Raw genomic sequence first — 13,395 nt, 5'->3', positions numbered from 1 at the left:
TGAATTAGTAACTTTTAGTTATCCTGCGATCCTGTATGCGACACGTTATGTCCTTGCAACCTTTCATAGCCCGGGTCTGATATATTTGCCGTGGATCAACCGTGGTCCCAACTGCTTTGTAGTTTGTACCACAGTGGGTTCACGGGTACTTTACCGGCTGTCCCACCGTTCTAAACAGGGGTCAACGGGTAATATAAAATAACTATGAAATAACTATTATTTCAAATTTCTATTTCTTATTTTAATTAAGTTTCTTTTCAAAAAAAATTCCTTCACAACTTAACTAGACGGAGCCCCGCTTCGCGGTGCTCCTATTTCTGGGCGCTTTGCCCTTCAGGCATCTGAAGCTACCTAACGAACCTAACCTACCTAGAAATAGTTCCATCATAGATATGTTATGAGAGCCAAGTTTCTAAAATCACTCGTTTATATATTATATTTATGCTGTTAATTTTGTGTTTTGGAACAATAAATGAATTTGCCTTTTTTTGATACAATTGTACGTTATTTTAGATCCGAGGTCTTACTTTTAGCTTTCAGTACCCCTATAGTGTAAATTTATTCGATAGCGAAACGTGACGTACTCGTTTGCGTTAAGTCTCATTTTGTATGGGATTTAGAAACAGCGCGCCAAGCGGGACGTTTTGGAACTCAAAATCCCATACAAAATGAGACTTAACGCAAACGCAAACGCGTACGTCACGTTTCGCTATCGAATAAATTTACACTAGGGGCACAGTGCTCTCTAATCTGGCATCACTAACGCCCCCAGACGAAGGTCGGTACGGTCACGTCTGAAAATATCGATAGGAAAAAGTCCCAAAAATAATATACACGACTTTATTGCCCATATTAGGTTAGTGTATACATATTTTTGGCCCTTTTTTCGTATCGATATTTTCAGACGTGACTGTGCTACACTAGAACAAAGGATACTTTGCGTAATCAAATTACTGCGAACTAGTAATCGGATACTGTAATAAAAGGTCTTACTTTATTGTTTATTTGCTGAGACGATTCTACGAATGAATAAGACCCTCAGCACACGAGGCGTCAGCGTAAGCGTATCGTAAAAACGTTATGAGTACGAGACGCGTAGAGTTCTGTACCCCTAGTGTTAATTTATTCGATGGCGTAACGTGACGTACGCGTTTGCGTTAAGTCTCGTTTTGTATGGGATTGTGAGTTTCCAAAACGTTCCGCTTGGCGCGCTGTTTCTAAATCCCATACTAAATGAGAATTAACGCAAACGCGTACGTCACGTTTCGCTATCGAATAAATGTACACTAGGGGTACAGATTAAACATAATTGTATTGCTGTTTAAAGTGCATTAGGCGCACTGGCGTGCTGTTTCTAAGTCCCATACTAAATGAGACTTCACGCAAACGCGTACATCACCTCACGAAATCGAATAAATTTTTCTAGGGGCTCTGGGCACCAAGCGTCGCGTAAGCGTAAACGTTTTATAAGTGAAATCTCATTCGATGAAATCATGGCGTCACTGGCGTCAGATGTATCGACGATCTTACTTTCTCGTCAGATGAAGAAGACTTTTTTATTGTTTGATTATATGAATTATGTCAGAAGTTTTGTTTTTACGCCTGTACTAGGTACGCTACGCCTGTCGTAATGACGACAGAAATCTCACACGCTACGCTACAACGACGCTTCGTGTGCGGACTTGTTTGAGCTTGTTCGTCCTCGTAGCGCTCTCGTTCTACGCGCGTATTACGATACGCACGCGTCTCTTACGCTTACGCGCCGTGTGCTGAGAGCCTAAGGTTTTCCTGCTTCTAGGTAAGGAAAGGAATTAGTACAGAAACAAGGTTTATTTTATTGTTTAATTTAATTTCCAACCTTTGTGTCTACAGTGAGAAGCTTATATCCGCACCTGAGAGGCATAACGCTTTAAGTGCCATTTTAGTAATTAATAATACCACAACAGTGGCAAACAAGCATACGACCCGCCTGATGGTAAGCAGTCACCGTAGCCTATGGACGCCTGCAACACCAGCGATATTACGTGCGCATTGCCGACCCTTTAAAAACCTGTACACTCCTTTTTTGAAGAATCCCATACTGTAGCGCCTCGGGAAAACCTCGGCAGGAAGCTCATTCCACAGCCCAAGCGTTCGCGAGAGGAAGTTCCTCTTAAACCGCACAGCACAGTTAGTTATTTTACAGGAGAAGCGATTTTGTGTCTGTCTTACAAGGATTTTGACATAAAATGATACACACGTGTTTTCAGTCACGGGTTTTTTATTAATCAACAATCAATATATTTGACATTATTCTGTTACTCTTCGAGATATTTTTATTTACGGTGGCAAGCAAGCATACGGCCCGCCTGATGGTAAGCAGTCTCTGAAGCCTATGTACGCCTGCAACTCCAGAGGACCAACATGCGCGTTGCCGACCCTAACACTCCGCACCCTCATTGATCTCTGGCAACCTTACTCACCGGCAGGAACACAACACTATGAGTAGGGTCTAGTGTTCTTTGGCTGCTGTTTTTTGTAAGGTGGAGGTACTTCCCCAGTTGGGCTCTGCTCTAGATCTGGAATGACATCTGCTGTGCTGTGCCCTACCACACAAGGCGAGATGACATTCACATTGCCCATACCTCTCTTTTGGACGTAGTTTAAGGACATACCCGGGTCCAAACACAATCAACAAACAACCAACCAACAAACGGGTACCAATAACAAGTTTGTTTATATGCAAATGACCATTGTTATCAACTTTAACTATACCTTACTATATGCCTAGCATTATTCTCAGATCCTGAATTCTTCGGATATACCTTCCTCGCGTTGTCCCGGCATTTTGCCACGGCTCAAGGGAGCCTGGGGTCCGCTTGGTAACTAATTGGCGAATTGATAGTAGGCACTAATGTTTACGATAGCGAATGCCATCTGTCCTTCCATTCCAGAGGGCAAACTAGGCCTAGTTGGGATGAGTCCAGTTTCCTCACATTTTCCTTCACCGAAAAGCGACTGGTAAATATCAAATGATATTTCGTACATAAGTTCCGAAAAACTCATTGGTACGAGCCGGGGTTTGAACCCGCGACTTCCGGATTGCAAGTCCCACGCTCTTACTGCGAGTGCTAGGTCACCATGAATTTATTAATAAACACTAGTAGCGTTTCCATCAAAATGTTTCTCAGAGGGTTGTTTTTACAGTAAAATGCATTTGAAAAACTTGGAATTGGTGCTATTATCGATAAATAGACTTTTATAGATCGATGGAGCGTCAGAAATTATGTAAAATACTGTAAAAAACCTATAACCACAAAAAATGGACTTACAGTAGTGTTATGTCTCTTAGGTACGGAATTTGATTTTTCGATTTTTTACGGGATGTTTGAAGCGCTGGTGGCCTAGCGGTAAGAGTGTGCGACTTGCAATCCGGAGGTCGCGGGTTCAAACCCCGGCTCTTACCAATGAACTTTTCGGAACTTATGTACGAAATATCATTTGATATTTACCAGTCGCTTTTCGGTGAAGGAAAACATCGTGAGGAAACCGGACTAATCCCAACCAGGCCTAGCTTACCCTCTGGGTTGGAAGGTCAGATGGCAGTCGCTTTCGTAAAAACTAGTGCCTACGCCAAATCTTGGGATTAGTTGTCAAGCGCACCTCAGGCTCCCATGAGCCGTGGCCATATGCCGGGACAACGCCAGGAAGAAGGAAGGATTATTTACGGGATGTTTGGTGGTACAGTCAGCATCAATAGTAACGAATGAAACAACGCGCCAAAAGTATCGGACATTCCGGATAACTTTTCCAAATATAGAAAAATTTCTAAAATTCACATTCAAAAGTATATCTTGTACAGCCTTAGTTATTCTATATTAAAGACATCACTTTTTGTTAAGCTGTTACGGAATACTTATGAAGCGTTATTTGATCCGTTACTTCTGATGCTGACTGTACATATCATAACTCATAATCATTCGTGGGAAAGCACATAGCAATTTCCTGTACATTTATAATTATAACAATAGATTTATAACATATAAAGTTACAAAAACATCCACACGACACCACCATCTCAGCTAAACTTTAAACTAACCATTTTCAACCTTAACACCAGAAACTTACAGTCCATAATCCACAGTCAATATACGGTGCATCACTAGAGGGCCTACTGCGAATACCGAAGTTCGATCATCTTTTTCTGTCACACTAATTACGCCTTAATTGGAGTAAAAGAGAATGATGCCCGCAATTTGCGAACTTCCGTGTTTACGGTAGGCCCTTTAGCACAATCGGATTAAGACCAACCTCGAAAGCTCTAGAACAGTCATGAAATTTTGTATGTATATAAATTAAAGTCGCCCTTTTCATGCCCACACCATTTGACATTTGGGGACCTCGAAGAATCGCATCCATCTTGGGAAATGTTTACCATCCAGGAGAAATTCGCATTTTACTCTAAATCTACATTCTTTATGAAAATATAGTGTAAGGCAACATTAAAACTTATTAAATTCTACACAAAAAAGTCCTGGTTATCTTTGCGGAAAAAATACATCTTGTTATAGGAAATACTTGCTGAATCTAAGTTTAACGCTTATACAATTCCAGGGGACATTCTCTTAATAGGGAAGTCGGAGGAATATGAATTCCACTTTTAATTATGCATTTGTACGTGATCTACCCCAATATTAACATTTTACTCTACTGCGACTTAACCAGAAAGCAGGGTTATGAGTTTCAGTAATGATGATTCAGTACACCCTCTAGCTTAGGATACTGGACGGATTTTTCTAAATGACGTATCGGTAGATTCCTCTTACCGTTCACAACCTGATTACACTTGTTGTATTAAATAAAAATTAAACTTACCGCCTTGAGAGGACTCCGAATATTAATTAATATACATACCAAATTTCATGACTGTTCTAGAAATTTCGAGGTTGGTCTTAATCCGATTGTGCTACTTCAAGTATCGGTAGTTTCAAGTATCGAGTAAAAATGCTGAATTTTCAAGTCTGATAAACACTCGTTCTAAAAGATCTTATATGCCATCGTCCACGTTAAATGACAATATATAAACCTTATTGTCACAGGCATAAGGTCCTCCAAGGATCAGTTATATGTGTATTATTTGCAATCGAAAACGGATCTAAGCGAATGTGTCGCTATTCTTAGCAAGCTCGTATCTTACTACTGAATCGATACTAACATACGAGGTTTGTTTTGCGTTTTCGTTGCTTAGTGGATTTTGATTTGATTACACATGGCAAGTCAACTATAGGTATATCTTATGGTATATATTCGACTGGTTGCTATTGGCGGTTAAGACTTTTTTTTAAAATAAAGGTAGAAAAGTGGGAATGCGGTATTGCAATACAAGCTGAGATTCGGTGTCGTTTGTACGCTTCAGCCACAGGTGAGACACGTTTTAATTATTAATTCCTTTTAAGTAAATAATTTAATTTCCGTACCATTTCGTACACGATATTCCGGGCCCTACTTATTAGACAGTCATAGTATCTACTTAATAAATAATAATAATAAATAAATAAACTAAGGCTTCCTAAACGCCAAAGATCTCCACAACCGCGAGGTGTGCAATCTCAGGAATTATTTCCTTAACAACGAGTGTGGGATGCATCGTGATGTGGTGGCAGTAGACAGGAACCTCACGCCGCCCTCCTTGGCAAACGAGAACTGGCGCAAACCTGTGGTACTAAGTACTGCGGATCGCAGGGCGGCATGGGAGAGTAAGGTGCTACACGGGCGGTTCTACAAGGCCCTCACGGGACCCGACGTGGACCTGCTCGCGTCGGTGAACTGGTTACGATTCGGGGACCTCTTCGGAGAAACCGAGGGTTTTGCCTGTGCAATTGCGGACGAAGTGATGATGACGAACAACTATCGGAAATATATCCTGAAGGACGGTATGGTCGACATTTGTCGGGCATGCCGCCGTCCCGGAGAGTCACTCAGGCATATAATTTCCGGTTGTTCTCATCTTGCTAACGGCGAGTACTTGCACAGACATAATCTCGTAGCCAGGATTATTCACCAGCAACTTGCTCTTCTATACGGCCTTGTGGACCGCGAAGTACCGTACTACAAGTCCTCACCTGCGCCAGTTCTCGAAAATGGTCGTGCCATGCTCTATTGGGATCGATCTATTATCACTGACAGGACTATTGTAGCCAATAAGCCTGACATCGTGATAATAGATCGATCGCAACGCCGGATCGTGCTCGTCGACATCACCATCCCCCATGATGAGAATCTCGTGAAAGCCGAGAAGGACAAGTCCAGTAAGTACCTAGACTTGGCTCACGAGATAATCGCCATGTGGGATGTTGATTCGACGATCATTGTCCCGATAGTCGTTTCAGCGAATGGTCTCATAGCGAAGAGTCTCGACCAACACCTTGAGAGACTCTCGCTAGGTGGTTGGATCAAGGGTCAGATGCAGAAGGCGGTGATCTTGGACACGGCGCGGATAGTCCGCCGGTTCCTCTCTCTGCGGCCCTGACCACCGGCAGCTTGGGCCCTGCCCCGCTGCTGGCGGCACCCTAGGTTAGGTTTTTTATAATGTGTTTATATGTATTTTGTATTATTTTTGTATGATTTGTTGTATTTTACTTTTATATTCATATTATAAAATGCCTAATCTAAGACACAAGATAAATAAAGAGATAATAGATAATAAATAAATATTATAGGACATTATTACACAAATTGACTAAGTCCCACAGTAAGCTCAATAAGGCTTGTGTTGAGGGTACTTAGACAACGATATATATAATATATAAATATTTATAAATACTTAAATACATAGAAAACACCCATGACTCAGGAACAAATATACATGCTCATCACACGAATAAATGCCCTTACCAGGATTTGAACCCGGTACCATCAGCTTCGTAGGCAGGGTCACTACCCACTAGGCCAGACCGGTCGTCACTTAAGTATAAGTTATTTTAGTAATTGCCTTGGGAAACCGCGGCGTTTGCGGTACCCGGCAGATGTCGTGTCCAGACGCGCTGCCCGAGACAGGCATGAGTAGGAGCCACAGATACCTTCAATGAATAATATTATACAAGGTTTTCTGGGGGCAAAATGCATCAGGCATCAGTGCTAGTGACTGATTAAATATCGGCTCTAGGACTCAAGTGTAATCGATATCGATACGAAGCAATTTCTATATAACAATAAAAATGTGAACTTTTCTGGAACTAAACTCAATCTTTCTTTTATTCTTATTGAACTTCTATCCAACTTCTGACATGGATTCGAGTCATTGAAAAAAATGTAAAACTAGATTGAATATCGATTCACAATTACATTATTTTATAATTACATAACGGTGATATTAAATATTAGTACATTGTGCAACGAGGGGGGTAAGTGAAATTTTGGATACGAGTACGAGGGTGGTAATTAAAGATCCGAGTTTGCAATATTCTTACCCCCGGAGTTAAACACAATGTTTTTCATCACACTTGCGAAGACAAAACTAAATTTTAAGCGAAGTAACTTAAATACGGTGACAAACATTCGTCCGCCATTTTATAATTTCTTGGCAGGTGAGGTATCGAAGGCACAGACCTATTCGGCATTCAGCCAGGATTGAAAATTATGTAAAAATATTTAAACGGCTGTAAAATTAATCAAATTAAATAATTTTAAACATAAACAAAAATATTAAATTATAAACGTCAGTATTATAAAAATAAAACTCATTTATGCTACTTGGTTTGTATGAATAAGTGACATAAAAAAAAAGCTATAAAAAAGCTTTTTTTTTTCACAATCCATAACTCCCGGGGGAACAAAGGCCTTTGTTCTTCAGCACACCTGCATGAATAAGATCTTTTTCGAGCAAGTGTGATGAAAAATAATTAATTTGTTTATATATCAATTTGGCCGAGGACCGCGAAAACTGGTGTCTACTCCGGGTGTGTAATGTTTTTAATAATAACAATTTGCGAAATTTCATTTTTCATAATTTGAATTGCATAATTTTGATATGCAGAAATTATGGTTTGGTATAAAAACAAATACAATAAAAACGAATTGCATAATTTCGAAAGTAATTATAGTTTAGTAGCATAGTAATGTATTTGCATAACAGGCAACCAGTATAATGTTCACTCTGTATACTATTTTATACTCAGAACGTTTTTTATTCATGAAAACCAACAGCATAATATTGAAGGTGTGGTTTCACAATCAAACCACGGCAAATCGTTCATAAACTTTATTTATTTGATTGAGTTTGCTGAAAGTTTAACCACACTGAATTACTAATTAATAAAAAAAAAACTTAAACATTATATTTGCATGGAACATAATCGATTTTTCTAAGCGTCAAACTGACCTACAGCCGTACTTTACGTCTGTCGACATATATCATTTTACCGCAAAGCAGCGGCCAGTGTGAGTTGGAACCTCTGTGGTTCCTAAGGGATTCAGATAAACTTCATATAAACGCCTAGTGAAAATGAACAAGCAAAAATACAATTTCCGAGACATATGGTTCTGCCCATATGGTCGCAGTTCTACCTAACACTCCTCCTCCCTTCGCTCGTCGTCGTACCTAACGGCGACCAGCTTTGAAGTTGAAAAGGTAGATTGTTGTATAATTTTATAGTTTGATTGACACCAAGTATAGTTTGACGACCGGTTTGGCCTAGTGGGTAGTGACCCTGCCTACGAAGCTGATGGTCCCGGGTTCAAATCCTGGTAAGGGCATGTATTCGTGTGATGAGCATGGATATTTGTTCCTGAGTCATGGGTGTTTTCTATGTATTTATGTATTTATAAATATTTATATATTATATATATCGTTGTCTAAGTACCCTCAACACAAGCCTTATTGAGCTTACTGTGGGACTTAGTCAATTTGTGTAATAATGTCTTATAATATTTATTTATATCATAGAACACTATGTCACCATTCGTCAAAATTTAGTACTATATTTTAATTATTATACGAAATGTATGTTATAACAAGTAAAATTATTCCTAAGGATTGTTATGAAGAATGTTTTTATGATTATAGAGCATTCTGTCATTAAATTAGTATGACTAACAACTTTATATGTTTTGTTTTTATACATAATTTTTATTATGAGTTTCAATAGTAGTTAAATGAAATTATGCTAAAAGTTTGTATTAAAATTGAACGGCACCCGTCTACTCCACCGACAAGAGCCTTGCTCTTAAATTAAGAGAGATATGAAACATCATAATTTTATGGACATCAACCTAAAAAGCAATTAAATTTATTATCGCACTGTTTAACGTTTACCATGCAAACTAACACCGAAAATTGGTTTGAACGAGATCTAGTAAGTAGTTTTTTTAATACGTCATAAATGGTACGGAACCCTTCATGGGCGAGTCCAATTCGCCCTTGGCCGCTTTTTCTTCTTCAGTCGTTCAGTGCTGAGGATCATGAAATCATGTCCTTCTGTTGAAGACCAGGTTCCTCCTTAGGCGTGCATGCACTGGCGTGCACTGCAGATCACTAAACCATGTGTGTTTGTTACAGGGTGCTCTCTGCGCTGGTTCCGCCTGCGCGGCAACCTGCTGTTCTACCTGAAGGGTCCCGAGCCGTGGTACGAGCCCATGGGCGTTATAGTCCTGGGCCACCACCAGGTCAAGACCCAGCCGCCTGATGAGAACGGCCACTGGCCCTTTCAAATAGGTAAGTTAATTAGGGCTTGTGCACAAATCACGCGAGCTTTTTCCGCTACTTTTTTGACCCCCTCCCCCTTGGTGATATTTGGTGAGGTTCTTGGCCCACTCCCCCACATAACCTCACGTGTATTTTTATTTTATTTTTTCATTCGACCTCATTTTGAGATAAATAGTATTGTATAGAGGAAATCTTGTTTATACTCGCTATTTTGAAGTGCCAAGTGAAGATTTTATGTTTAACGAAACCGTGAAAAAGTATGTGGTAGATATTTTTTCTTAGTTTCGTTCACTATAGAAAAATACATGTGAGGACTCCTTATACTCCCCCTCCCCCAACGTGATCTATAGTGATTTTTTCACTCCCCCCCCTCCTATCGAAACTCGCGTGATTTGTGCACAAACCCTTAGCGTGCTGTTATTTAATGCGATAGGCGAAGCGTTAAACACATGCAATCAACGGAATGTAAAAAAAATATAAGCTCAATAGCATAAATTTACTAGCTTCATTGTTACGTTGAGTACGTAACAATGAAGCTAGTTAGAAGCTAATTTTAATTTATTTAGAACACAAACAGTCACATATACAAATGGATTTGAAGTCCAATGTAGAGTACTTAACATACTTAAGGATCATAGACCTGGAGGTTCATTATTAAGTACATAATGTTAACATACATACTAACAGCAGAAAGAAAATGAAATCATGAGCCATACTTAAATTCTATTTACTAGTCTTCAGAGGAAAAAAAAAATACAATAAGTTGTAATACAGTAAGCAGGTTTGACATTACTGTCTGTTTCATTAATTATCGATTATGTTGTATTTTTTTTTTTACTAATAACTGGTAGGTATTGTGGACAACCGAAAAGTTACATTTATACATTGTGTACATTGTATTATATAAATAGGTACTTGAACTAAAACAATTTACGTTTAAGTATCATTTTGAGACTAAACAATGAAGTGTGAAAAGGATCAATATCAAGTAGGTACTTATTATAATAACTAGGGACTCGTCTGAAAAGTGTGCCGAGAGTAATTCTTGCGGGAAAAGCTGATATAAAATAGAGATCTAGGACGTAGGGGGAGGTGCGGACAACTGAAAGTGACTAATTCTAAAAGATTCAATTAACTTAATATTACGTAACTATGTAACTTTGTCACATCGATTGAAATTGATTCACTTGAATATTAGATGTAGATGTAGTGTAGGGACGCCCGGCCGGAAGCAGGCGGGCTGTCGATCGCGTGTTGCGTTCATTCAGCCCAGTTCCCTGTAGTTGGAGCTGCAGGTTACTGTCCCGGCGGCATTCCCATACCAATCTCCTCAAATCTTCTTGTTTTCCTGCAGAACAGAAGGACATCTTTAAGTTCGACGTCACTTGAATATTGGTGATTTTTGAAACCACCGAAATCTTTCGAGATACTCGAGAATTCCCGTGCCTCGAGAGATAAAAATGGTCGAGAAACCAGAAACTCTAGGTGTGATATTTTGGCGGTTCCGTGGGAATCTGACGAATCTTACACCAGAGGGGGTGCCGCAGCAAGACTGTTTTTTTTGTATTGTATTGTATTTCTTTATTTGCTAGAATCATGGTACAATTCTGCCGACTTACGGCGTGCAAATTTTACTAGAAATACTTAATGATTAACATGCATTAATCTATATTTACATTTCATGGATTTATTTATTGACAATAACAATATACGTAATGGATATATACAGATGATTACTATAACTAGCTTATATCTAAAATAGGCCCTTGAGGCATTGTACCAAGGATGCTGGCGGCATTTCCTCGTTGTATCGCAATACTGATACGTTGTGCGAGGAAGCCGCCAGCTCTTCGGTCACCAGTTACGTCAACCAGACGTTTCGCGATTTCTCCAAAAAACTTGTGCGCGCTGGGACCCCATGGACCTAGAGTTTCAACGCCGAATGGTACAAAAATGGATTAATTATTACTTAATAATGTCAATATTTATTATTTGTTATCTACAATTGGTTTCTTTTAAGAATTCCTTAGCTGAGTAGAAGCACTGCTCTTTCAACCATAAACTAAGTTTTTCGCAAAAACTGTTATAGTCCATATCCGCAATTTGTTTTGGTATAGAGTTATAGATCAAACAAGTCATGTAGTAGCAATTATTGCGGTACAGTTTTAGTCTTGGGGCGGGCATTTTTTTTATACTACGTCGGCGGCAAACACTCCTACGGCCCGCCTGATGGTAAGCAGTCTCCGTATGTACGCCTGCAACTCCAGAGGAGTCACATGCGTGTTGCCAGCCCTAACAACCCTCCCCTCGTTGAGCTCGGGCAACCTTACTCACCGGCAGGAACATGATTAAATTAACCTGAATTTCAGTTCTCCGGTTGAAATTGTCGTTCGGCTTAAATAGTGACATATTTGCCTTCAGTAATTTAGCTGTTTCAAAGATATACATGTATGACGGTACCGGGTGCGTCATAATTTTATTTTTTATTAAAATTGTATAGCATGTTGTGTCGCAACAATTTAATTTTTAATATATTACGAAAATATTAATTGGAATCATACTCTATGTAGCGTGACGTCATTTTTCTGTCAACGGCATGAAAAGTACGGGCCCTGGCCATAACCATTAGGTTATATAAAGGGCGGCGAGACGACATCGGTGTTTCATTTAATTATAAATAACGAAGAGTAAAACGATATGTTTTATTATGAGAAACGTCTTTTGTTATAATTTCTCGTAACACGGTAAATAAATAAGAAAAAAACAAAAGGAAAACGTGAAGTCGAGTAGACGGCATGTTTGTCAAAAGCTTTAAGAGTTTATTAATAAGCCAAATAACATTTTTATAAGCTTTATGTAACCTTTCTCTTATTCCTTTGTCTACGCGTCACTTTGCCTTTTCTCGATTTTCATTACACTGTTCGTATTATATAGGTACGGTAATTCAGGAGACGTGAGCGGGACTAATTCTAAAACCCGGACAAGTGCCAGTCGGACTCGCCCACCGAGGGTTCCGTACTATTTAGTATTTGTTGTTATAGCGGCAACAGAAATACATCATCTGTGAAAATTTCAACTGTCTAGCTATCATGGTTCATGAGATACAGCCTGGTGACGGACGGACGGACGGACAGCGGAGTCTTAGTAATAGGGTCCCGTTTTACCCTTTGGGTACGGAACCCTAAAAACCACCTTTTTCTATTTTTTAACTTTTTGGTGCATGAGGGCAAACTTAATTCTCTACGATCACGGTTACCCTACAAAATCTAATTAAGATGATAAGCCACGGCCGCTTCTCCATACAAATGTAGTCCCCATTTTCCCCTCTGGATATTGACATAATGTTTTTTCATCTCAGCAGCTCGAACAAGGCTACTTTCGTCACTCCAGGGAGTAAGACAAAGTAGCTTTTTAATTATATTTCTAGAAGCTTTCGTCATAATGATGATTCCCTTCATTCATGAATGTAAATAAATGGTTAACGTTACTTGATTTTAACCGTTAATATGTTCTCACTACTGAGGTGAAAAGTTGTATGTGTCTCACGAGAGCAAAGTTATTTTACATCTCGTGTTTTTGAGTCCCTCGCTACGCTCAAGATTCTAACTTAGAATCAACTCTCGCAAGGAAAACCAACTTTCCTCTCTTGTTGCACAACTAACTATTGTTACGTATTTAAATGTATATTTCTTTTGTTTTCTATTTTTTTTTGT

General features: G+C 39.3%; 1 protein-coding gene and 1 long non-coding RNA gene across 2 annotated transcripts in view; one reads left to right on the top strand and one right to left on the bottom strand.

Annotated features, from left to right (window-relative positions):
- LOC133526474 (uncharacterized) overlaps positions 1-13,395 on the bottom strand; it is a 172,682-nt gene that overhangs the window by 72,511 nt on the left and 86,776 nt on the right. The window lies entirely within an intron of this gene.
- LOC133534629 (type II inositol 3,4-bisphosphate 4-phosphatase) overlaps positions 9,353-13,395 on the top strand; it is a 43,732-nt gene continuing 39,689 nt past the window's right edge. The window contains exon 1 of the mRNA XM_061873870.1: positions 9,353-9,691. Coding sequence (XP_061729854.1) covers positions 9,487-9,691 — 205 coding nt within the window. The 5' untranslated portion in view covers positions 9,353-9,486. The remainder of the gene's footprint in view (positions 9,692-13,395) is intronic.

Source organism: Cydia pomonella, chromosome 1 (assembly GCF_033807575.1).
Source record: "Cydia pomonella isolate Wapato2018A chromosome 1, ilCydPomo1, whole genome shotgun sequence".
NCBI lineage: Eukaryota > Metazoa > Arthropoda > Insecta > Lepidoptera > Tortricidae > Cydia > Cydia pomonella.
This window is presented reverse-complemented; position numbering and strand designations above follow the sequence as displayed.